This window comes from Myxine glutinosa, chromosome 14, assembly GCF_964187855.1.
Source record: "Myxine glutinosa chromosome 14, kmMyxGlut1.1, whole genome shotgun sequence".
Classification (NCBI taxonomy): Eukaryota; Metazoa; Chordata; class Myxini; order Myxiniformes; family Myxinidae; genus Myxine; species Myxine glutinosa.
In genome coordinates, this window is record NC_136274.1 from 25,860,064 (window position 1) to 25,886,745 (window position 26,682).

Consider the following 26,682-nt stretch of genomic DNA (forward strand, 5'->3'; position numbering starts at 1 on the left):
ATAACCCTTGGTAATTTCCCCAACAGTTTTCCGGACGACAGACTGCCGGTAGGGGACTTGTATTGCAGCGCAATACTCAGAATGCTTGTTACTTTTGTTGTACTTTGAAGTTGCCTGGGAAAAATGCCACGATAACGTGAAACGCCGCTCAAACTGCTATATATTTATGTACACCTTCCCAAGGCGGAAACCGGCAATAAAACGTGGGAATTTCTCTGAATTTTTTTGCAGTCTTGTCTAACCTAAAGCAACATAGGCTTAGCAAGTGTGAAAAATAACACGGAGGGATTTATTTTACTCTTGATACAATTCATGGTTCGAAAGCATCACTCGTAATACCGTAATACCCAGTACACGCTGCAGGTTTACAAAGATCATTTGCGCTTCCTAACTCCAGGTGAGAGAAACAAATTAAGTCGTTACAAGTACAACCTTTGCTGTATTGCCATGTAGTGTATATACACACACATATATGTATGTGTGCATTTCTGCTGTGGCCACTAGCTTGTATTTAAAACAGGAAATAGTAGGAAATCAACACTTCTCAGTTTCAAACATGGATATTTCTCGTATTTCTGTCAATTCAATTTACATTCAGGAAAAAAGCAGTTATGGTTAACCATTTTGAAATTGCCACTATTTCATACAAGTGCTGAATATTACGTTAAAATGACGATTTGAATCACACATTTCATGCTAGCAAGGCAGGTTAAAAGTGCCCTGCAAGCCAAACCAAATAAACAAACACACAGCACCTGCGGAAAAGACCTCGTTTAGCATCCTCACATCATTTTGAAAATCCCGGATTCAAAATACTTTGTCAAACACGCGTTTTCATATGCCAGACTCCGTCAATTTGGTCATGCTACCACGTGCCAGGATTGCAAATCGATAGCTTCAGAAAAGATAACAAAGGTCTTGGCCCATTTCTATTCCGAATCGCAATGCCCGCAGTTATAGGTTACATTGGCATCCCACCCATCTTTGCTGTCACAAGGCCTTGCATAGCCCATCTCTTCACTCCCACCTTCACCCTCCCCAGTGACTGCAGCTGCCCACCCAGTCTGCATCCCTCTTTCCATTCCCCCTCCTCTGCAATGTCAAGACCCGAGCAAAAGCCGCAGCAATCCGAGACAATTAGCTCATGATGCCAAGAAGGTCATGGTTCAAGATTATCCTGAAAAATTAAGATGATTCGACAAATCAAGGCAACCAGTTTAGCTGGCTCTCCCTGGATGACAGATTAGATAAATTGCATTAAGAACCAAAAAAGGGAAACGAGGACGGAAATTAAGCAGAAGAAGCTCATGCACAACAAAGTAGATCAACAATGGGTGAGAAGGCAAGTGGGGGGAGAGTGGGGAGCGGTTGCAGGCAGAAGAGTGACAGCCATTTACCAGTCACCCAACACACGTCCAAGCAGAAAAGTCATCTGTAGCCAGAAGGACTAACATTTAAAAGCCAAATCCAAACACATCTTCCCCATAAAAAAACAGCAGAGGTGAGTCATTAATGAATGAAATCACAAATGTTAATTCTTCGTTCATAACACAGTAAAGGCCATACAAAACATGCCAACTTTATGGAATGCGCAGCTGATACGTCATTGACAGCAGTACGATCCCGATAGACGAGAAGGAGACAGAGAGCGATAGAGACAGAGAGAGAGGGAGAGGGAGATAGAGAGAGACAGAGAGAGGGAGACAGAGAGAGGGAGACAGAGAGAGGGAGACAGAGAGAGGGAGACAGAGAGAGGGAGACAGAGAGAGGGAGACAGAGAGAGGGAGACAGAGAGAGGGAGACAGAGAGAGGGAGACGGAGAGAGGGAGACGGAGAGAGGGAGACGGAGAGAGGGAGACGGAGAGAGGGAGACGGAGAGAGGGAGACGGAGAGAGGGAGACGGAGAGAGGGAGACGGAGAGAGATGGAGACGGAGAGGGGGAGACGGAGAGGGGGAGACGGAGAGGGGGAGACGGAGAGGGGGAGACGGAGAGAGGGAGACGGAGAGAGGGAGACGGAGAGAGGGAGACGGAGAGAGGGAGACGGAGAGAGGGAGACGGAGAGAGTGAGACGGAGAGAGTGAGACGGAGAGAGTGAGACGGAGAGAGTGAGACGGAGAGAGGGAGACGGAGAGAGGGAGACGGAGAGAGGGAGACGGAGAGAGTGAGACAGAGAGAGTGAGACGGAGAGAGTGAGACGGAGAGTGAGACAGAGAGAGGGAGAGAGAGAGGGAGACAGAGAGAGTGAGACAGAGAGAGTGAGACAGAGAGAGTGAGACAGAGAGAGGGAGACAGAGAGAGGGAGACAGAGAGAGGGAGACAGAGAGAGGGAGACAGAGAGAGGGAGACAGAGAGAGGGAGACAGAGAGAGGGAGACAGAGAGAGGGAGACGGAGAGAGTGAGACGGAGAGAGGGAGACGGAGAGAGTGAGACGGAGAGAGGGAGACGGAGAGAGGGAGACGGAGAGAGGGAGACGGAGAGAGGGAGACGGAGAGAGGGAGACGGAGAGAGGGAGACGGAGAGAGGGAGACGGAGAGAGGGAGACGGAGAGAGGGAGACGGAGAGAGGGAGACGGAGAGAGGGAGACGGAGAGAGTGAGACGGAGAGAGTGAGACGGAGAGAGTGAGACGGAGAGAGTGAGACGGAGAGAGTGAGACGGAGAGAGTGAGACGGAGAGAGTGAGACGGAGAGAGTGAGACGGAGAGAGTGAGACGGAGAGAGTGAGACGGAGAGAGGGAGACGGAGAGAGGGAGACGGAGAGAGGGAGACGGAGAGAGGGAGACGGAGAGAGGGAGACGGAGAGAGGGAGACGGAGAGAGGGAGACGGAGAGAGGGAGACGGAGAGAGGGAGACGGAGAGAGGGAGACGGAGAGAGGGAGACGGAGAGAGGGAGACGGAGAGAGGGAGACGGAGAGAGGGAGACGGAGAGAGGGAGACGGAGAGAGTGAGACGGAGAGAGGGAGACGGAGAGAGTGAGACGGAGAGAGTGAGACAGAGAGAGGGAGACGGAGAGAGGGAGACGGAGAGAGGGAGACGGACAGAGGGAGACGGACAGAGGGAGACGGACAGAGGGAGACGGACAGAGGGAGACGGAGAGAGGGAGACGGAGAGAGGGAGACGGAGAGAGGGAGACGGAGAGAGGGAGACGGAGAGAGGGAGACGGAGAGAGGGAGACGGAGAGGGGGAGACGGAGAGGGGGAGACGGAGAGGGGAGACGGAGAGGGGGAGACGGAGAGGGGTAGACGGAGAGGGGTAGACGGAGAGGGGGAGACGGAGAGGGGGGGAGACGGAGTGAGGGGAGACGGAGTGAGGGGAGAGAGAGGAAAATAGAGAGAAGACAACAAAGACAGGAAGTTTAATGATCAGTACAATCTGGAGGAAAACCAAAAACTAAAAAGGGTCTTGGCCCATTTATATTCTAAATCTACACTGTGTGGGCACAATGCATCTACTTGGGTGCACATACATGTGTATGTATATATATATATAAGCTTTATGTATTCGATGATGTGGATTGTTGAGAGCTTTCTGTATTTGATGACGTGGTTTGTGGTTGCATTCTGTAAGCAGCTAAATAACAAGGTAAATCAAGAATTAGTGATTATAATGGACATTGTTTAAAAGTTTACAGCTGCAGTAACATTGAATGTAAATAGAGCAAAGCTCATAAAATAGGCGGAAGATGTGGATGTTAGCATTTCCTAGCAACCATTTACACTGCAAGCTACATTGTCTTGGGTCACGTGACCCACCATGAGCAAAGTGATTCCACACCGGCCACTCGCGGGTTACCTCCGCCACCAAAGGTGGGATGGCGGTTAAGTATTCACATCTCTGTCTGCGAGTAGGATATCTCAAAAAGTTGGGGACTGATTCGGGAGAAACGTGGTGGACAGGTTTGCGGTGTGATGAGGACGAAATTATTCGATTTTGGGGAAGATCTGGATCCGGATCCAAGCATTAAAAAAAATAATTCAAGTGATTCTTCAGGATTGAGTGATGGAGCGAAAAACGATATATAGAATGATATTTCAAAACGTTATGGTTGGGTTATGGCAAAACTAGGTGGATGAGTTGTTCAGGTGCCAAGACCAAGCCGATCAGATTTTGGTTCAGGTCCGGACGCAGATCCGGCCATCTGTGATACAAAACGTAAACTGTTCAGCCTGATGGAGGCATACGCTGTCCCAGGTGCCATTGTAGTTTGTGGATATTTTCGTTTATGGACATTTTCCGACGGTTTTGTCGTTTTTCCTGGGTATTGGCTTCAAGTTCCATAATTATGTGAAGTTTCAGCTTTCTATCCCACGTAGAAGGTAATAGACATCTATGTCAGTGAGCTGGTGAGGGCGTGACAGTGGTTAGAAGGAGTTTCATATATTACATATTTCATATATAGCGAGGTACACCCAAGATCTCAAAAAAAACCTTTTTAGAAAACATTTTATGAAAGCGCTCACCCACTTTAGGACACGTGCAGGGATGGCTGTTGGGAGGCGTGCCTGCTGACGGGCTTGATTAAACCTTACTAATAATTTTTATTCAACATATGAGGCGATTATTTGGGATCCCTCACCGTTATAACACTAAAACAACCAAAGCCAATGGAAATATAATGTAACAAACCCTGGCATGGTGTATAATGAGCAGAGGCGGACAGGCCTGATGTCTTGGGCCCACCAGAAAACCAAGATGGCAGGCAAATATCTTCTATGGACCAACTTTCTGTCTTCTACCGACTCCGCTCTGGCCTTGCTCCCCCAGCTCTGTCTGTGCTCGGTCCCCCAAATATTCCGACAGGTCGCACAAGATCTGCCAGCAAGCCTCTTATGGTGAAACTGCCAAAATCAAGACTCTCTGCTCACCTTCACTCTTTCATTCCTCTTTTTTCCCACCTCTGGAACAATCTCCCTCACTCTCTTCAATCCCTCTCCTCCCTCCAGGTCTTTAAAACAGCTGTTCACCACCATCTCATATCTTCCCCCATCTAAAACCTTGATCTTTCTACCCCCATTAATCTACCCCAAACCCACTTCATTCAAATTCCCTGATTTCTTTCCTGAAAATCCCTGTAGTGCCCATCTTGTTTACCTCACCCCAACCATCTTCCTTCCACAGATCTCCCGATGTCCCTGTTCTCCACTGTTGTTGTCCTTCCCTCTCTCCCACTTGTCTCTCAGTGCCTTTATTATGTTTTTTTTTGTTTTTGTTTTTGTTTTTTTTTGTATACAAGATCGAGGCTCGTGAAAGAGCGAACATTAATCACACAGAAAGACAAACAGACACATAAAACAAATAACATCGGGAGCGGTAGACAAGATGGGGAGAGAGGGGGAAGGACACAAACACAACATTTGAGAGCAGGGACCGAGAGACATGGAGACATCGAGAGATCTGTGGGAGGGAGAGGGCTTTGGGGGGGAGGCATGTGAAGGGGGGGGGGGTGGGAGAGGTATAAACATATGGACACTGCCAGGACTTCCAGGAAAGAAGTTGGAATTTCAAACAAGGTGGATCTGGGGTGAATTAGTGGGATGTTCTATCTATTAGCTCTTATACTAGCCTTGACTTAATATACATATACATATGTGGGTGGATTCCTGAAGCTGTCTGACCAATGGTGCACATTAAAAAATCTAACCCCAACATCAACAACAACCACCACGTGCAGCTCTTGTAGATCTGCTACATGTCGCAGGTAAAAATGGCAAAAAAAAGTCTCAAGCGAATGTGGTGTGATGTTGATGGAAACGTCTCTACAAGGCAAATTCCGGACCCCCTCAAGTGTCTACACGCGGACAATTTAATTCACTGCAAAACCTCTTCATAGAATGGATTCCTTGTATTTTTCCCCATCTTTGGTGAGAACATGCAGTCATTTTAGGGATCCACTAGCGTCGTGCGGGTGGAAATGCAAACCCTTATTTGTATTTAGATAAATACTGTATTACCGAACCAGCGAATGTTTCCACATGCAGTAAATGTCGAAACTGCTGATGCTGAACCCGTGAATGTGTTTGCATCTGGAGAGGGAGCAGTTTCGTACGTATGGAAACTCAAAATCACATTTGTATTGGGAAGTTCATGAAACCTCCCACCCACCTTATGACACCTGCTGGAACACCAAAGGGTTCCACAAAGTTTGGTGGGGCAGGCTGCAAAACTAGAACTAGTAGTTCAGGGACAGAAATATAGTCCTGGTTTGTTATAATAGGTACAGTATGGCGATCCAATATCTCTTTTATAAATATGAATGAATGATCGTTTTAAGGCAATTTTCCCCGCTAGAGCGAGGGTTAGCCTTGCGGGCCCCATGACAATCATGGTTCCCTGTTTGAGGCAATGTTCTTATGGCCGGATGCCCTTCCTGACACCAACCCTTGGTCGCCTCTTACGATGCGCAGGGATACGGTGTACCTATTCTAAACCGGGGTACACACCGGGATCATTCATCCCAGCAAGCTGGTGCTCAATTTGCCGACCTCGGAAGGATGACAGGCTGAGTCAACCCCCCTGGCGTTAATTCAGCGATCGACCGGGATTCGAACCCAGGATCCTAGGATCCCAAGCTGGCACCCTAACCGCTAAGCCAACACCAGGCAACACCAGGCAACACCAACAACTGTAGGTTGATGCAAGGTTTTCCCTTCGTTTAGGACAGGTTACATTAAGAGCGTCTCTTTTACAGGAGATAATTCCATCGCGACACCTTCAAAGCAGACAAGTTGTCAGATACCAACAAACCATGCAAAGTGGCGTGACTGATTGTACACCTGCCAAGGAAAATGCTTCAACAGTGCTCCAAATGAACCGAAACAGTCTGTGAGTATCAGAGACCCAGCTCAAAATCACCGCTCAATAAACAGATCCGAGTTCAGACATCTTGGAAGATGTGCAGAAGCAATCTCGTACAATCCATTTCGTCAGGATGTCTGAAGCTTCCCCACCTTCCCCTCAAAGCCTACCCGACGACCTTTGAACTACCTTCCTCGGAACCTTTGCCCGACGCAACCACAAGACCAAGGTTATAAATCGGAGCTCATGCCACCGGCATTCCCAGCCCTGCAATCTCGTTAGAGTAACAGACGCCGGGGATGATGTTACCAGCGTGTGCACTTCATGTGAACATTCCTTGTGCGGAAATCTTGCCGAGACGTGTAATTACAGGTCACAGCAGGAAATTGGGAATGGAGGAAAAAAAAATCTCTCTCCTGCACACAGCAATATGTCCAAAAGTTATCCACCTGGAATCATCGGCACCCCGACCAATCTCATCAATTTGCAGGCACCTCGTCTACCCGCTCGGTGGTGCCGTGTTCTCATGAAGTTAAACTTTGGCTCTCCCATGATTGTCGATCACTGCAAGTGAATGAATGAATGAATGATCGTTTTTTAAGGCCATTTTCCCCGCTAGAGTGGGGGTTGGCCTTGCGGGCCCCATGACAATCATGGTTCCCTGTTTTGAGGCAATGTTTTTATGGCCGGATGCCCTTCCTAACGCCAACCCTTGGTCACGCTCTTACAATGCGCAGGGATACGGTGTACCTATTCTAAACCGGGGTACACACCATGATCATTCATCCCAGCAAGCTGGTACTCAATTTGTCGACCTCAGAAGGATGACTGGCTGAGTCAACCCCTCTGTCGTTAATTCAGCGATCGACCGGGATTCGAACCCAGGATCCTAGGATCCCAAGCCGGCACCCTAACCGCTAAGCCACTGCAAGTACAAAGCGGATACATAACAACAACAACAACAACAACAACATGCATTTTAAGGCCATTTTCCCTGCTAGAGCAGGGGTTAGCCTTGCGGTCCCCATGACAATCTTCTCCATTTTGCCCTATTTTCTGCATCTCTCCTTGTTAACCCCCTTGCCCGCATTTCTTCTTCCACCATCTTTAGCCAAGTCTTTCTCGGTCTTCCCCGTCCTCTACTTCCTTCTACATTAATTTCCATCACTCTTCTCAACCAGTCACTTTCATCCTTCCTCAACACATGACCAAACCATCTCAACCTGTTCCTCTTCACAGCATCAATCACAGGCAATATTCCCATCATCTTTCGCAATTCATCATTTGTCTTCCTCTCTCTCAACGATACTCCGCACATCCATCGAACCATTCGCATTTCCACCCTTTCCAGCCTTCGTTGCTGCTCTACGTTCATTACCCATGTCTCGCTCCCATAAATCATAACACTTCTCACACATGCAGCATACACCTTTCCCTTCAGCTTCAGCGACACTCTCCTCATCAGCACGCCACTCAGTTCCCGAAACTTCTTCCATGCACATCTCACTCGAGCAACTATTGCCGAGTCTGATCCACCTTCTCCATTCAGCATGTCTCCGAGGTAGCAAAATGTTTTCACACCTTCCAGCTTCACACCGTCTCCAAGATCCAACTCAACATTTCCTCCATCTGCAGCTCCCTCTGTGCACACCTTACATTTGAATGTAGCTGCCACACTGGTAAATGACCCTCTCAGACCACTACATTTTTGATGAACCCACTCAGCGCACATTGTACATTGAATGGAGTTCACTCCAACACCCTTCCTGCACACAGCACACGGCCACTTCCCAGTTCTTTCCACCTCACCACATGCTTTACCACTTGCCATCACCTTCGTCTTTCCGATATTCACCTTCAGACCTTTTGTCTCCATACATTCCTTCCACTTGTTCATCTTTTCCTTCAGTCCATCCATACTTTCCGCAATCAACACCAGATCATCTGCATACAACAACTCCCACGGTAAACCCTCCTTTACGTTCTGAGCCAGCACCTCCATCACAGCTACAAATAGTAGTGGACTTAGTACCGACCCCTGATGCACTCCCACCTTCACCTCAAACTCACCACTGTTCCCATCCTTCGTCCTTACAGCTGTGCGCGCTCTTTTGTACATTGCCATCACTACTCTGATCAACCATTCCTCCACTCCTAACTTCCTCAATGCCCATGTCAATACTTTGCGTGGAGCCCTATCGAATGCTTTCTCCAGATCAACAAACCCAAAAAACAACTTCTTCCTCTTCTCCATGTACTTCTCCTGCAACTGCCTCACAATGAAAAGCGCATCTGTCGTTCCTCTTCCTGGCATAAATCCAAACTGCATTTCGTCGATCTTCACTTTCTTCCTTATCCTCCTCTCCAACACCCTTTCCAATACCTTCATTCTATGCTCCAATAACTTTATCGCTCGGTACAAGCCACACTCCAGAGGGTCACCTTTCCCCTTGTATAGAGGGACGAGGGTACTCAGTTCCCAATCCACTGGAATGCGGCCTTCTTTCACCACCAGATTACAGATCTCTGTCATTCTCTTCACACCCCAACTTCCTGCTGCCTTCAACATATCTCCCACAACTCCCGTCGGCCCTCCCGCTTTTCCACTCTTCATTGCTTTTATCGCTTCCTCAACTTCCTTCTCAGTTATCTTCTCTGCCGGTCCTAAAACTGGGTTACTCTCTATGTTGCCATCCCATTCATTCTCTGTATTCAACAGCATTTCCATATATCTTTTCCATCTTCCTTTAATTCCATCTGGGTCGACAACGATTTGTCCCACTTCATCCTTCAAGCAACTCACCCCCATCACATCACACCTCTCTTTCGCTATGTGCTTTGCAATCCTGAATACTGCTTTCTGACCCTCTTCCGAATCCAAGCGTTCCCCGAACATTTTCCTACATGCCTCCTGCGCCTTTGCTACCTCTTTCTTTGCAGCCTTCCTGGCTGCCTTATAACTTTCATGCTCTGCTGTTTCTGCTCCCGTACCCTTCGCCTTCTGCCACTCCTTGAACTTCTTCCTCTTCTCATCAATCCTCTTTCCAACTTCATCATCCCACCACCATGTTTCCGAGTGCCTCGGTGGTCCTTTTCTCCATCCACATACCTCACCAACGGTTCCCAACAGACTAGCTTTCATTGACATCCAACCACTTTCAAGCTCAACCACATCATCCTCGAGCCTACTCAGCCGCTCTTTTAATGCCTCCCTTACTGTCACCTCTTTCAACCTCCACACCTTCATTCTTGGTTGGTACTTCACCCGCCGAGCTCTCCTCGCACCTTTCACCCTTATGTCGCAGACAACCAAGTGGTGCTGTGAAACAGCCTCCTCCCCCGGGATCACCTTTGTGTCCCGGAGGTGCCCCCTATCTAGCCTACGCACCATCAGGTAGTCAACGGTTGTCGTCGACCCACCTGACGTGTATGTAACAAGCTTATTATCCTCTTTCTGGAACTGAGTATTACAAATCAACAAATCAGCTCCATCAGCAAACTCCAAAATCCTTTCACCTTCTCCATTTCTCACACGATATCCGTAACCCCCATGAACTCCCTCAAAACCATCCATACTCCTTCCCACATGTCCATTCAGGTCTCCTCCCACCACAACAACTTCCTCATCTTTCACGTTTTCCATCAGCTTCTCTATCGCACACCAGAACTTGTCCTTCTCTTCACACACAAAGCAGATACATAAGACCACACACAATTCCAGCTGCTTGAATAATGATTGAGTGGGCAATGTCGACATCACCGGTCCAAAGAAAATACAGACAGACATATTAAACATCAATATGGAGAGAAATAAAAACACAAAACATGGATTTTTATCATCGGAGGAAATCACAACGACTAGGATTGCTGGTTGTGTGCGCAGTGTTTGAACTTGGCCTTCTTTACACTGGATCAATCAAGGTAACCACCAGACCACCACCAGGTGACAGCAACACTGAGATTTACACAAGTGTACAGACAGCGAGTTGCACAAATGCTAACCCTATGCAATTGTGCCTCAAACATTTAGGGCCCAAACCGTATCTGCACTTTCAAAGTGACAGTGAACTCTCTTCTTCATCATTGGGTAATGGACAACAACAGTGCAGTGAGAAACGGCATCAAAGAACATTAATTAGGATCAACTAATTTGAATGGTGTAATTAGATAACAGGCAAATGGACAGTGCAGAAAAGGGTGAGGGCGAGAAAAACTTAAGAGCACCGTTGGGCGACTCGTCCGATCTACAACATGCTGCCAATACTCATTCATTGACAGGCCTCTAGGATCATCAAAGTTCATGGATGGGGTTCAATGGAACCAAAATAATTGAATGAATGAATGAATGATCGTTTTAAGACCATTTTTCCCCGCTAGAGCGGGGGTGAGCCTTGCAGGCCCCATGACAATTATGGTTCCCTGTTTGAGGCAATGTTTTTATGGCCGGATGCCCTTCCTGACGCCAACCCTTGGTCGCCTCTTACGATGCGCAGGAATACGGTGTACCTATTCTAAATCGGGGTACACACCGGGATCATTCATCCCAGCAAGCTGGTACTCAATTTGCCGACCTCGGAAGGATGACAGGCTGAGTCAACCCCCCTGGCGTTAATTCAGCGATCGACCGGGATTCGAACCCAGGATCATAGGATCCCAAGCCGGCACCCTAACCGCTAGGCCAACACCAGGCACAGAGATGCAGACAGAGACAGAAGAACCAAAATAATTACATCACTAAAAATTACAGCGGCAACACCGCTTTCCAGACAAGTCGGGTTTGAAATCATCATTAGACGAGGTCGAGAAGATGTAAGACGGGGTGTCTACACGTCATCATAATGCTGTTCCTCCTTGGATCATCCCTTCAGTTAATGCCCATTTAGGGCTCCATTCATCATAACCGCTCTTTAAAATAAAATAAACAAAAACTAAAATGTGGTTGCTCAAGTCAAGTGGTTATTGATTCACAGCATACATGCATGCAAACGATGCCCATGCCCAACCACCAACCCACCATTCAATGCGGCTCCTCGGTGCCTGATCCCAGGCGGAGGGGCCACGCTGCAGGCTACCGGCCCTTCCGTCCCGTGCCAGCTGAGCGCAAGCCCTGATAACAGGGGCCGTTGTGGCTGAGTCGGTGAGGGCAGGCTGCAAGTAATAACCATGGAGGCAACGGCAACGGCGAGAGACGAGCAAGAACAAACCAGCTGCGGCCGGCGTTGTGGTGCGGGTCGGGGCCGGAATCAATTCTGGAACACTGCGCCGCGTTATAGTTCCACCAATTTCCCAAAATGTTAAATAAATAAAAAAACCTTGGAGAAGTGAGCCTGGAAAATTGTAATCCAATAATTGATGCGATTATCTCCACATCTTCAAGACTCCAGGTTCCAAAGATTCACGGCAGCCAGAATCCCAGGAGATAGTCAGCCAACCTTCGGTCTGAAACGATCAGCCGGAACCAGGAAAGGAAGCACGACTCATCGTCATGGCCCCACGGGGCACCACTGCCGCACAAACGCAGGGTGCGGGAGAAACGAAGCCGCCGCAGATGAACCCCGGCGATGACCTCTTGACCGCGATGGAGAGCTGCGTTGCAACACTCCAGGTGCACTGTCGGCGAATGGAAAGAGGACAGAGAGAGGGAGAATGTATGAGTGCAGGAGAGAGGAGAGAGAGAGAGAGGAGAGAACGAAGAGCGGACAACGAGACAACTCCCAGACTACCTTGCAAGCCAGAACGAAAGGGCACCAAACCTCTATTTTTTGGCTGGTTCTAAAATACAAGCAAGTAGTATTACACTCCTCAGAACAGTATGGATTAGCCAGCAGCGACTGTGGAAAATAAAATAAACTACATTCAGTAGAGGCGACCGAGTCAACGACAGAGCACAGATAGGATAGTATGCCACACCCCTTTCAGGCCCCACCCCGTCGCCTCTCCCTTCTCTTGCGGCCTCTCGATTCACGTAGACCAGCATACAACTTGGCCAAATACAACTCAGACCTGCACTTGGAAGCATGCGTGTACAACATGGGCCGTACATGGAAATGTGTGTATAACACTGAGCTGTGTTTAGAAACTCGCGTGTACGCGCACGTTTTGTTTCGTCTGCGTACCTGCACGTGACGGTTGGTGTTTTGGTGCACAGTCTGGATTAATACATTTCACACATCTCTCTCCACCATGACGATGCACAATGAAGTTGACCTTCCTTCCGAAAGGCACCAAACCTTGACATGAGGCCAAACTGCAGCCAATGTCAGGTTTGGATTGCTGCATTTTTGAACGTTGGGTCTCACAATGGCAGAAACCGCTTTCTACAAACTAGTAGAGTACTTGCAAACATCCAGGGAGCCCTTACTTTTATAACCTTGCACTCCGCTTGACATACAGGTAAGCAATCATAAGAGTTGAGAAATACATCAGTTTGGCATAGCCCTTTGGAGTTTAATTGAGGAAACTAAAATATAATGTGGAGGATGAATACGAGGGGCCAGGCAGCAGAGGTGGTTGGAGATGAGAGACAGGCACAGAGAGAAAGGGAGGGAGGGAGGGGGGGGAGAGAGAGAGAGAGAAGAGCGAGAGAGAAGAGCGCGAGAGAAGAGCGAGCGAAGATCGAGCGAAGGGTGAGAGAAGAGCGAGAGAAGAGCGAGAGAAGAGCGAGAGAAGAGCGAGAGCGAGAAGCGAAAGAAGAGCGAGAGAGACAGACAGACAGAAGAGAGAAGAGAGAGAGAGACGGGGAGAGAGAAGAGAGAGAGACGGGGAGAGAGAAGAGAGAGACGGGGAGAGAGAAGAGAGAGACGGGGAGAGAGAAGAGAGAGGAGAGAGAGACGGGGAGAGATAGAGAGAGAGACGGGGAGAGATAGAGAGAGAGAGAGAGAGAGAGAGAGGGAGAGAGAGAGAGAGAGAGAGAGAGTGGGGGAGGGAGAGAAGAGAGAAGAGAGAAGAGAGAGAGGAGAGAGGAGAGAGAGAGAGAGGAGAGAGGAGAGAGAGGAGAGAGAGACGGGGAGAGAGAGAGAGAGAGAGAGAGAGAGTGGGGGAGGGAGAGAAGAGAGAAGAGAGAAGAGGGAGGGAGAGAGAGACAGGCACAGAGATGCAGACAGACAGACAGAGAGAGAGAGAGAGAGAGAGACAGAGAGGAAGACAGACAGACAGAGACAGACAGACAGACAGACAGAGAGAGACAGAGAGACAGAGACAGAGACAGACAGAGAGAGAGAGAGAGAGAGACTGACACAGAGAGGAAGGCAGACACACACACAGACAGACACAGACAGACAGACAGACAGACAGAGAGAGACAGAGAGAGAGAGAGAGAGAAAGGAGAGACACAAAGAGAGACCGAGAGAGTGTGAACACGAGTTTGTGAGAAACATCATGTCAACGCTTCAGGAGGAACTCATGAATCCTCAGCACATGTCTCCCTTTGGTGTGGTGGTTTTATCAAACGTGATTGTCCTTCCAGTCACCCCGTCACAGTACATTCAATGAATCACAATTCTATGTTGTCCTCCCACCCATGAGCCACATGCCCTGACGAGTTGGGGAACGAAATGTTCGACCAATTGATTTCGAAAGTAAGACCATTTTCAGTCCACCCACTGCACCGCTCAAGCAAGACGCAGGTGCAAGTGCGACGGTGCACCGGGAGGCAGGACCATGTCGGGAAAGGTACGTTTCAGCCACGGATAGCATAGGGTGTCCAGAACACCCGTCCCGCTCCATTTATAGCGCAGTGACAGCCGCTTCTGGCCCCGAGGCGCCCGCCAGGCTATTTCTGCCGGAGCACGGCCGGGCACCAGGCAGGCGGACCTTTGTGACTACACCATCCTGGTGGCAGATTTATATTTAAACCAGAGCAATGGCTCCCCCACCCCACAGCCAGACTCGCACCTGCAACACCAAATGACAGGCCGAGGGTGAAGTTGAAGGTTAGAGCATGAAAACGGGAAAAGCAAAGATGAGGCATGACATCACAAAAATGAGGTCTAACTGAAGCAAGAGCAGATATTTTGGCAATGAGTTTAACAACGTGAGTGTGACGGCGCGAGGGTGATGGCCCGAGGATGGTTGGCGCGAGGATGATGGCGCGAGGGTGAGGGCGCGAGGGTGAGGGCGTGAGAATGAGGGCGCGACGATGACGGCGCGGGAATGAGGCCGTGAGGGTGAGGGCGCGAGGATGACGACGTGAGGGTGAGGGCGAGAAAAGGAGAATGAGGGCGCGAGGCTGGGGGCGCAAGGGTGAGGGACGCGAGGGTGAGGACGCGAGGGTGACGGCGCGAGGGTGAGGGCGTGAGAATGAGGGCGCGACGATGACGGCGCGGGAATGAGGCCGTGAGGGTGAGGGCGCGAGGATGACGACGTGAGGGTGAGGGCGAGAAAAGGAGAATGAGGGCGCGAGGGTGGCAGCGTGAGGGTGGCGGGATGAGGGTGGCGGCGCGAGGGTGACGGCACGAGGGGGGGCGCGAGGGTGGGGGCGCGAGGATGAGGGCGTGAGGGTGGGGGCGCGAGGATGAGGGCGTGAGGGTGAGAGGATGAGGGCGCGAGGGCGAGAGAATGAGGGCGTGAGGGTGGCAGCGCGAGGATGAGGGCGCGAGGATGGCGGCGCGAGGGTGGCGGCGCGAGGATGGCGGCGCGAGGATGGCGGCGCGAGGGTGGCGGCGCGAGACAGACAGAGAGAAGAGCTCACCACATCTCGAGGCGCGAGGGTGGTGGCGCGAGAGTGGCGGCACGAGAGTGGCGGCGCGAGAGTGGCGGCACGAGAGTGGCGGCGCGAGAGTGGCGGCACGAGAGTGGCAGCGCGAGAGTGGCGGCGCGAGCCAAACAGACAGAGAGAAGAAGAGCTCACCACGATGTGTCACGGTGAGCGTGACAGGGTGAGCGTGACAGGGTGAGCGTGACAGTGGCAGCGCGAGAGTGTGACGGCGCGAGCGTGTGACGGCGCGAGCGTGTGCCGGCGCGAGAGTGTGACGGCGCGAGCATGTGTGAGAGCGTGAGCGTGACAGGGTGAGAGTGACAGCGTGACAAGATGAGCGTGACAGCGTGACAGGGTGAGCATGACAGGGTGAGCGTGACAGCGTGACAGGGTGAGCGTGACAGGGTGAGCGTGACAGGGTGAGTGTGACAGCTAGAGTGTGAATGTGAGTGCGACAGCTTGAGAGCGACAGCATGAGTGCGACAGGGTGTGTGCGACAGGGTGTGTGCGACAGGGTGTGTGCGACAGGGTGTGTGCGACAGGGTGTGTGCGACAGGGTGTGTGCGACAGGGTGTGTGCGACAGGGTGTGTGCGACAGGGTGTGTGCGACAGGGTGTGTGTGACAGGGTGTGTGTGACAGGGTGTGTGACAGGGTGTGTGACAGGGTGTGTGACAGGGTGTGTGACAGTGACAGCGCGAATGTGACAGCGTGAGAGCGACAGCATGAGTGTGACAGCATGAGTGTAACAGCATGAGTGTGACAGCGAGAGTGCGACAGGGAGAGTGCGACAGCGAGAGTGCGACAGCGAGAGTGTGACAGCGAGAGTGTGACAGCGAGAGTGTGACAGCGAGAGTGTGACAGCGAGAGTGTGACAGCGTGAGAGCGACAGCATGAGTGCGACAGCATGAGTGTAACAGCGTGAGTGTGAAAGCGAGAGCGTGAGCGTGACAGCGAGAGCGTGAGCGTGACAGCGAGAGCGTGAGTGTGACAGCGAGAGTGTGACAGCGAGAGTGTGAGTGCAAGAGTGTGACAGCGAGAGTGTGACAGCGAGAGTTTGACAGCGAGAGTGTGAGTGTGACAGCGAGAGTGTGAGTGTGACAGCGAGAGTGTGACAGCGAGTGTGACAGCGAGAGTGTGACAGCGAGTGCGACAGCGAGAGTGTAGCAGTGAGAGTGTGACAGCGAGAGTGTGACAGCGAGAGTGTGACAGCGAGAGTGTGACAGCGAGAGTGTGACAGCGTGAGTGTGACAGCGAGAGTGTGACAGCGAGAGTGTGATTGTGACAGCGTGAGTCTGATTGTGACAGCGTGAGTGTGACAGCGAGAGTGCGAGCGTGACAGCGAGAGTGCGAGCGTGACAGCGAGAGTAGAGTGCGAGCGTGACAGCGAGAGTGTGACAGCGAGAGCATGACAGCGTGAGCGTGACAGCGTGAGTGCGATTGTGGCAGCGTGAGTCTGATTTTGACAGCGTGAGTGTGATTGTGACAGCGTGAGTGTGACAGCGTGAGTGTGACAGCGTGAGTGTGACAGCGAGAGTGTGACAGCGAGTGAGTGTGACAGCGAGTGAGTGTGACAGCGAGTGAGTGTGACAGCATGAGTGTAACAGCATGAGTGTAACAGCGTGAGTGTGAGCGTGACAGCGAGAGTGCGACAGGGAGAGTGTGACAGCGAGAGTGTGACAGCGAGAGTGTGACAGCGTGAGTGTGATTGTGACGGCGTGAGTGTGATTGTGACAGCGTGAGTGTGATTGTGACAGCGTGAGTGTGATTGTGACAGCGTGAGTGTGATTGTGACAGCGTGAGTGTGATTGTGACAGCGTGAGTGTGATTGTGACAGCGTGAGTGTGATTGTGACAGCGTGAGTGTGATTGTGACCAGCGTGATTGTGACCAGCGTGAGTGTGACCAGCGTGAGTGTGATAGCGTGAGTGTGACAGCGTGAGTGTGACAGCGAGTGTGACAGCGAGTGTGAGTGTGACAGCGAGTGTGAGTGTGACAGCGAGTGAGAGTGTGACAGCGAGTGAGAGTGTGACAGCGAGAGTGTGACAGCGAGAGTGTGACAGCGAGAGTGTGACAGCGAGAGTGTGACAGCGAGAGTGTGACAGCGAGAGTGGTACAGCGAGAGTGTGACAGCGAGAGTGTGACAGCGACAGCGAGAGTGCGACAGCGAGAGTGCGACAGCGAGAGTGTGACAGCGAGAGTGTGAGTGTGACAGCGAGAGTGTGAGTGTGACAGCGAGAGTGTGAGTGTGACAGCGAGAGTGTGACAGCGAGAGTGGTACAGCGAGAGTGTGACAGCGAGTGTGACAGCGAGTGTGACAGCGACAGCGAGAGTGCGACAGCGAGAGTGTGACAGCGAGAGTGTGAGTGTGACAGCGAGAGTGCGAGTGTGACAGCGAGAGTGTGAGTGTGACAGCGAGAGTGTGACAGCGAGTGTGTGACAGCGTGTGTGTGACAGCGAGTGTGTGGCAGCGAGAGTGCGACAGCGAGAGTGCGACAGCGAGAGTGTGACAGCGAGAGTGTGACAGCGAGAGTGTGACAGCGAGAGTGTGACAGCGAGAGTGTGACAGCGAGTGCGACAGCGAGAGTGCGACAGCGAGTGTGTGACAGCGAGTGTGTGACAGCGAGTGTGTGACTGCGAGTGTGTGACTGCGAGTGTGTGACTGCGAGTGTGTGACTGCGAGAGTGTGAGTGTGACAGCGTGAGTGTGAGTGTGACAGCGAGAGTGTGAGTGTGCCAGCGAGAGTGTGCCAGCGAGTGTGTGCCAGCGAGTGTGTGACAGCGAGAGTGCGACAGCGAGAGTGCGACAGCGAGAGTGCGACAGCGAGAGTGCGACAGCGAGAGTGTGACAGCGAGTGTGTGACAGCGAGTGTGTGACTGCGAGAGTGTGAGTGTGACAGCGAGAGTGTGAGTGTGACAGCGAGAGTGGTACAGCGAGAGTGGTACAGCGAGAGTGTGACAGCGAGAGTGTGACAGCGAGAGTGTGACAGCGAGAGTGTGACAGCGACAGCGAGAGTGCGACAGCGAGTGTGACAGCGAGAGTGTGAGTGTGACAGCGAGAGCGAGTATGAGTGTGACAGCGAGAGTGTGACAGCGAGAGTGTGACAGCGAGAGTGCGACAGCGAGAGTGAGTATGAGTGTGACAGCGAGAGTGTGAGTGTGACAGCGAGAGTGTGAGTGTGACAGCGAGAGTGTGAGGGTGCCAGCGAGAGTGTGACAGCGAGTGTGTGACAGCGAGAGTGCGACAGCGAGAGTGCGACAGCGAGAGTGCGACAGCGAGAGTGTGACAGCGAGAGTGCGACAGCGAGAGTGCGACAGCGAGTGTGACAGCGAGTGTGTGACAGCGAGTGTGTGACTGCGAGTGTGTGACTGCGACAGCGTGAGTGCGACAGCATGAGAGGGAGTGCTTTGTGTGATAGTCACCATGAAACTTTCCAAAAACAAACACGGCCTCAGATGGATTTTTTTTTTACGATTCACAACAAACCTGGTACGTGCTCACTCACACCATTACACGCCACCATGGTCGTTCACACAACAATCGGCAATCACACCGAACACTTAAAAGATTAGACTAAATTGTGTGGGGTGCGAGTATGTAACCGCTGGCCAAGAATCAAGATCAAGTGGACAAAGGCGTTAAAACAAATACAGCAAACACAAGGAAAGATGCACGGAACGAGACCCAGAAGGGACAGGACCCGTCTTCTGCCGCTGCCTCACTACGATCAACTACTGTACAGCACCGACACCATGAGCTTCATTCATCGGAAATCCACTCTGAGATCAACACACGTTAGATCTCATAATTAAGGGATATTTACCTCGGCAAAAGTTGTGTATGTGTATATATTATAGATATGGCTACCAATTGGATAAATGCAAGTAACTAGGAGACACACCGCATCGCGGAGCGGGCCAGAACCAAAATAAGCCTAGCAACAACGCTTCATCGGATGAGCCAATGAAAACCGAAGCAATGACGTCACTACGATCGTTTCACCAATCGCCTCCCTGTTGCTATGCGGGCGAGACACCTCCACTACCGTCTGAGTCGTGCCGAACGCTAGGCAAGGCATCATGACGTCAGCCCAAAAAAAAAAAATCCTCCAATGGGAACGCACCCACAAAAAAGCGTGCTTCGTCACCGCGCCGCCGTTCCAGCCAATAGAAAGGCGCAAAAGAAAACGTCGTCAGCGGGACGACATGGCCAATCGCAAGGCTGAAAACCTACGGAATGGGCTGTTGCCGCGCGCAAGCGACCAATAGGAGCACAGCGCGCTCTCGGTAACACGGAAGGCAATGGCAACAGCGTGGCAGAGCTCCTGGCAAAAGCACATTCCAGCGCCGCTGCGTCATCCCGCGGCCAGTTGAAGCCGGTTGTAAAGAAGAGAAAAGATGGGAGGGGGTGGAGAGGGGACGTATAGAGGGAAAGAAAATAGATTCTATGAAAGGAAACAAGACGGCAATGAAAAAAGTAAAGAAAAAAAAAGGCAAAGGAAGGAAGCGAAGGTTAAAAAAAAAAAAAAAAAGGATAACGAAGGAAGAGATTTGTGAAGAGGAAAGAAAGGCCGTTTGGATTGACCAGACTGTGCTGCATCCCGATCCCGACATCGGAGCAAAATCCATGCTCGAGCCTTGTGTGAGGTTTCAAATCTCAGTCTGAATTACGGATTTTAGGTAATCGCCGTGAAGAAATAAAGGAAAAAATAATGCCGTGGAGGGCAGAAGAAAACTAAATAATTGGTGGAATGGTGGAAACTGTGTGAATGTACTGCATTGTTATTATTTAATGAAGAATGCTGAAGGGAACGAATTAGAAAACTTTGCAGGAAAATGTTAGGTGTGGAGCACAAGAAATGAAGGAGGAGAGAGTCGGCGAAGGTGATGGACGAGGTGTGAAGTAAGAACGATCGATTTAAACAAGTGGGGCTGGGGTTATCGTAAGAGAATGAATTAACAATCTGTGGGGATGGAGATGAAGAGAGACGCAATTCCATTGCAGGGTCGGGGACGATGTGAGCGGATCAATTAAACAGAATGTGGGGATGGAGACGAGGTGAGAATTAAAGAGGGAGTGGGAATGAGGTGAGAACGAATTAAACAGGTGGGGATGGGAATGAGGTGTGAATGAACGAAACGGGAAGTAGTGGTGGGGATGATGCAAATGAAACTGAGTGGGGTTGGCGAGAGATGAGAATACAGAGTTGGAGATTAGGTGAGAATGAATGAAACAGGTGGGCAAGGGAATGAGGTGTGGATGAAGTAAACAGTGGGTGACGTGGGAACGATGTAAATTACACAGCAAGTGGGGCTGCAGGAGAGGTGAGGGACGTTTAAACAGAAGTTGGAGATGAGGTGAGAGATCGTATTTACACTAGGTGAGCAAAGGGACAAGGTGAGAGAATGAATGAAATGCAGGTGAAATTTATGAAACAGTTGAGAAGTATGGGGAACAGGTGAAATAATTCATTTACACAGTAGTTTGAGGTGTTGCATGGGAAAAGTGAGCAGAATAAGTTCGGAGTCAGGTAGCCAGGTTTGGTGAGGAGACAAAGTGAAGCGAAGGAAGAATGTAAGGAGAGTGCTGTTCGGAATCACACGGGAGGAGGTGAATCACGAGGATGGATAAAGCTCAGACGAGGAGACCTGTAGAACCTTCACGCACACATAGTGACACCAAAGCTTGACCATCGGAGGCCTCTTGATGAACCTGCAAAAGGCGCACGTCACCTAAAACCTACAACACACACCCGTCACAACGGCTCCGCGACGGACCAGCAGCAAGACAGGTGAAAAAGCACAGATTCCAACATGGAGCTGAGCTTAGGTAATACGTGTCCAAAACGTGAACCACAGTCCAGGACGATCAGCAGGTGAGTGTATGGAAACCTACTAACTGCAACTGTGGGTCTATGCTACTCACTGCTGGAGATAACACCTCTTGCAGGTCTGACTACCACCCAATGCATGATCACACCTGGTTTTGTAACTACAATTATTTGCCCATCTTGGGTCTCCCTTCCCACACCCACCACATATACACTTTTAATCTTTCCATGTTACTGCTTCCATGAAAATGTCTCAAGATCCATCACAAAGCACAGACTCCTCCATCACTCAATGCCACACATGATTTCCTCAACAGACTCCTCCATCACTCAATGCCACACAGGATTTCCTCAACAGACTCCTCCATCACTCAATGCCACACTTTGAGGATTACCTCAACACAGACTCCTCCATCACTCAATACCACACTTTGAGGATTTCCTCAACACAAACTCCTCCATCACTCAATACCGCACTTTGAGGATTACCTCAACAGAGACTCCTCCATCACTCAATACCACACTTTGAGGATTTCCTCAACACAGACTCCTCCATCACTCAAAACCACACTTTGAGGATTACCTCAACACAGACTCCTCCATCACTCAATACCACACTTTGAGGATTTCCTCAACACAAACTCCTCCATCACTCAATACCGCACTTTGAGGATTACCTCAACAGAGACTCCTCCATCACTCAATACCACACTTTGAGGATTTCCTCAACACAGACTCCTCCATCACTCAAAACCACACTTTGAGGATTACCTCAACACAGACTCCTCCATCACTCAATACCGCACTTTGAGGATTTCCTCAACACAAACTCCTCCATCATTGAATACCACAGTTTGAGGATTTCCTCAACACAGACTCCTCCATCACTCAATACCACAGTTTGAGGATTTCCTCAACACAGACTCCTCCATCACTCAATACCGCAGTTTGAGGATTTCCGCAACACAAACTCCATCACTCAATACCACACTCTGAGTTTCATTCTCAAACTCTTCTCAAAACAATACTCAGATCTCCAAAATACGTACAAGCATATAAATAGTAATAAAAACATTTATATGATGTCCGTGAAGCAAACTTCGATTTAAAAATAAAAAACAAACTCATTGATTGATGAACTGCATCACCATGGCAATGGACACCGGGTTCTCCATATGTGCAGCACGTGATGAGAAGCCAGGTGCCAGACAAATGAACAGGAACACTCAGGCCAAGTTGCCAGGACACTGGATAGAAATATCCAAGCTCACAGGACAGGAGTGAAGAAGTGTAAACACAACATACCTGGGTGATATGATGGATATTGGATATTCTCACAAATATCGAACATCGACAAATACGATATCAGGTAAATAAAGAAAATGTGCACCAGAACTAAATGAGAGATTCGTCGGGTCACTGCATGCGAATCAAGCTCGAGTACCATGTGTACCTAGACTCGTTACACCTGTACCAGGTGCGATCAACACCTTGTATGACAGAAAGGAAAAGCCATCAAACCAGCAGCTCTCTAGGTGGTTGGATATTGTGCATAAGAGAGAAATGTCAAAGTATAACCAAGTGCCTTCACACCTCAGGGCCTAAAAACATCACCCGAAGTGGTACAACCTGAAGACCAGAATATCTTAAAACGAAAACATGAACCGACGTGGTACAACCTAAAAACCAAAACATGACCCATCATGGTACAATCCCAAAACATGACCTGACGTGGTACAGGCTGAAGACCAAACATGACCCGTCGTGGTACAATCTAAAAACCAAAACATGACCTGACGTGGTACAGGCTGAAGTCCAAACATGACCCGACGTGGTACAACCTGAAGACCAAAACATGACCCGTCGTGGTACAATCTAAAAACCAAAACATGACCTGACGTGGTACAGGCTGAAGACCAAACATGACCCGACGTGGTACAACCTGAAGACCAAAACATGACCCATTGTGGTACAATCTAAAAACCAAAACATGACCTGACGTGGTACAGGCTGAAGACCAAACATGACCCGACGTGGTACAACCTGAAGACCAAAACATGACCCATCATGGTACAATCTAAAAACCAAAACATGACCTGACGTGGTACAGGCTGAAGACCAAACATGACCCGACGTGGTACAACCTGAAGACCAAAACATGACCCGTCGTGGTACAATCTAAAAACCAAAACATGACCTGACGTGGTACAGGCTGAAGACCAAAACATGACCAGACGTGGTACAGGCTGAAGACCAAACATGACCCGACGTGGTACAACCTGAAGACCAAAACATGACCCGTCGTGGTACAATCTAAAAACCAAAACATGACCTGACGTGGTACAGGCTGAAGACCAAAACATGACCAGACGTGGTACAATCTAAAAACCAAAACATGACCTGACGTGGTACAGGCTGAAGACCAAAACATGACCCGTCGTGGTACAATCTAAAAACCAAAACATGACCTGACGTGGTACAGCTTGAAGACCAAACATGACCCGACGTGGTACAACCTGAAGACCAAAACATGAACCGGTGTGGTACAACCTGAAGACCAAAACATGACCCATGGTACAACCTAAAAATCAAAGCATGACCTGACGTACAGGCTGAAGACCAAAACATGACCAGATGTGGTACAACTTGAAGACCAAAACACGACCCGACGTGGTACAACCTGAAGACCAAAACATGACCCATGGTACAACCTGAAAACCAAAACATGACCCGACATGGTACAACCTCCAGAAGATAACATGACCAAATTAAATACAACTTCAACAGCAAAGCATTACCCCATGTGGTACAACCTCCAGAAGACAACATGACCCCATATGGTACAACCTCCAGAAGACAACATGACCCCATGTGGTACAACCTCCAGAAGACAACATGACCCCATGTGGTGCAACCTCAACAACAAAACATGACCCCATGTGGTACAACCTCCAGACGATAACATTACCACACGTGGTACAACCTCAAGACCAAAACATGACCCCATGTGGTACAAACGTTCGTGACCAGAAATGAACTTCAAAATCCAATGAAAAAAAAGAAAATCAAACAAACAAACAATTCCTTGTTCCCAAACTCCAAACATGGACGTTGCAAAACGAAAGCAACCCGGTGCGATCCACCAGTACGAGGCTGTCATTTAGAGAATGAATTTTAAATGACGAAGAGGTCACTTGGTTCGTCACAGACAAAACTCAAAACAACAACATGGTGCGCGGGAAGCCGTGGGACCCGTTCCAAAGAGTCTTCCGGAACTCCCTCGCGCCGTTCGAAAACACGAGCACGTGTCACAACCGCCGGGACCACGTCGACCCAGAAACTCGTGCACGACCGGGAAACCCCATCGGCCGATGTCAAAGCGCTCTTTGTTTGACATGACCACGCAGAGCTAAAAAGGTCTGAGGACGGGAAGAGGATAAAGGTCCTCGACGGCAAACAATAACGATGGTCAACCGAGGGGGACAACGTCGACCCAAGAGGGTCGTGTCTCGTGAGCATGTCTTCACGAAGACACCAGATCGTCCTCCTGAGGTGCAGCGACGTGTCGGACGCACGATCCGGTGCGACCCTGACTAAAGGGGCCATGTTCGGGTTACGCACCGTTACCAAGGAAATGACCACACGGCGTCCAACTTTAATGGCACACCCCCCGACATCCCACACGAACATGAGGACCAAGGGCGGGCAGAGAGGAGCGCCAAAATATCTCTGCGCGGCGACCCGAGCATGAAGAACCGCTCCACGTGAGAGCAGCGAGAGCGGAAGGGAAACGGCGACGTAAACAAAACAGTAACAGGTATAAGGCGGGGAGAATGATGCACAGCCATGGAAACGGACACCGGGACGGCAGGGTCGGTCCGTTCGGACAGGGCACGCGGCCAGGTCTTACCTGAGGTCCTCTCGCAGAGTCCGGAGCGTCCGAGTCCGTCAGGCCCCGCCGGCACCCCGGCGGCGATCGCTCTTGCTCTTCCCGCCGCTTCCTCTGTGTTGTTTCGATGACGCCGGGCGGGCCCGATGAGGCGGGAAAACCGTGCACGTCAGCGGCGAACGACGAACGACACCGTGAACGTGCCCAAAGTAAACGTAAAAGCGAAAAACGGCACTAAAATTCCAGGTGAAATAGCGGCATCGTAATAATAACGTCGGTTATAATTAATTTGACGGTAATTAATGCAATCGTCCGTTCGATGGCGGCGCCCGGTTCCCGGTTCGTGAAATGGCGCCTCGACCGGCGACGCTCAAAGCAACAAACTCCAACCGAGGGCCTCACGGCTCAGCAGCGAGCGCACGAACGTCAAGCGAGAGGAAATAAAAAATAAAAACACTTTTCCTTTGCCGACAAATTAGTTTTTTTTAATTACTAAAATTTAAAAATTTGAAAAAAGTAACGGACGCGACGCACGCGCCGACAGGCGGGAAGCAGCCACGCGCACAAAATGGCGGCGTGGCCCCTTCTTCTTCTTCTTCCTCTTTCCTGATCCTCACGGCCTGCTCGCTGAAAACCCTGAACAGCGGGTTTCTCCGTCTCGACCTGCATCGTTCGTTACAAACTCGTCTCCCTGACAAAGGGATCGAGTCCGTACGGGACTTTGTGCGGCTCGTACGTTACGTTAATGGTCCTGCGACTTGTACTCGCTCGAACAGGCTTAGGAGACGAGGCCGATTTAAGCATTTCGGTCATAGAATCGACTAAACGGAGCTTTTCATCGTCCGATGACGTGCAAAACGCCAACACCATGAGGAACGCGAACGAGAGCGGTTCGGATGAGAATCGTGTCATGACACCCCCATGCCATGGGCCATGGCGATGGAAATGATTTTTAATCGAACTAAACACGGATATCCGATGTCCACGCCATCCGTCGACCTTGCTTTGTACACAACCCGATCAATTCCACTGGAACATTAAAGCAGGCACGTCACAAGCCGCCAGGTAACCATCTTAGCGGACGAAAGACGTAATCACAGGTGCCGATGACGTCACCGTCTACCTGAAGAATTTCTCGGGTGTGTTGATGGAGCGAAGGACCGTGAGAGGTGTTCATGAAATTAAAGGGTACTTGATTTGTTTGTGGACAAGGTCACCAGTTATCGTGCACTAATTAATTAATAAAAACGTTCATATTAAAGACAAAGGTGCTGCGATTCAATTATTTGATTGAGAATTTAAATTCTTCAGTTAAATATAATATATAAGGGTGAGGCAGGTTAGCCAAATCCCATAAAATACCTGCATCTAAACAGCAACCAGGAGACAGAATGGAAATTTTAAGCAGAGCTTGCAAGCTCTCCCACAATTCGGAGGGGGGGGGGGGGGTGTATACAAGATTGAGGCTCATGTGAGAG

General features: G+C 50.1%; 1 protein-coding gene across 8 annotated transcripts in view; it reads right to left on the reverse strand.

Annotated features, from left to right (window-relative positions):
* The window catches only part of DYRK1A (dual specificity tyrosine phosphorylation regulated kinase 1A), an 87,016-nt gene extending 61,028 nt beyond the window's left edge, over window positions 1-25,988 (reverse strand). For 4 of the 8 annotated variants that reach the window (XM_078768520.1, XM_078768523.1, XM_078768521.1 and 1 more), the window contains exon 1: window positions 25,226-25,986. Coding sequence is in view for 2 of the 8 variants with exons in the window: in XM_078768518.1 (XP_078624644.1) it covers window positions 11,808-11,958 (151 nt within the window). In the remaining 6 variants the exon portion in view is untranslated. Of the gene's footprint in view, window positions 1-11,807; window positions 13,321-25,225 lie in introns of those variants that run through there. The other 4 variants (XM_078768518.1, XM_078768517.1, XM_078768525.1 and 1 more) reach the window with 4 other exon arrangements.
* Window positions 25,989-26,682: the final 694 nt, after the last annotated feature.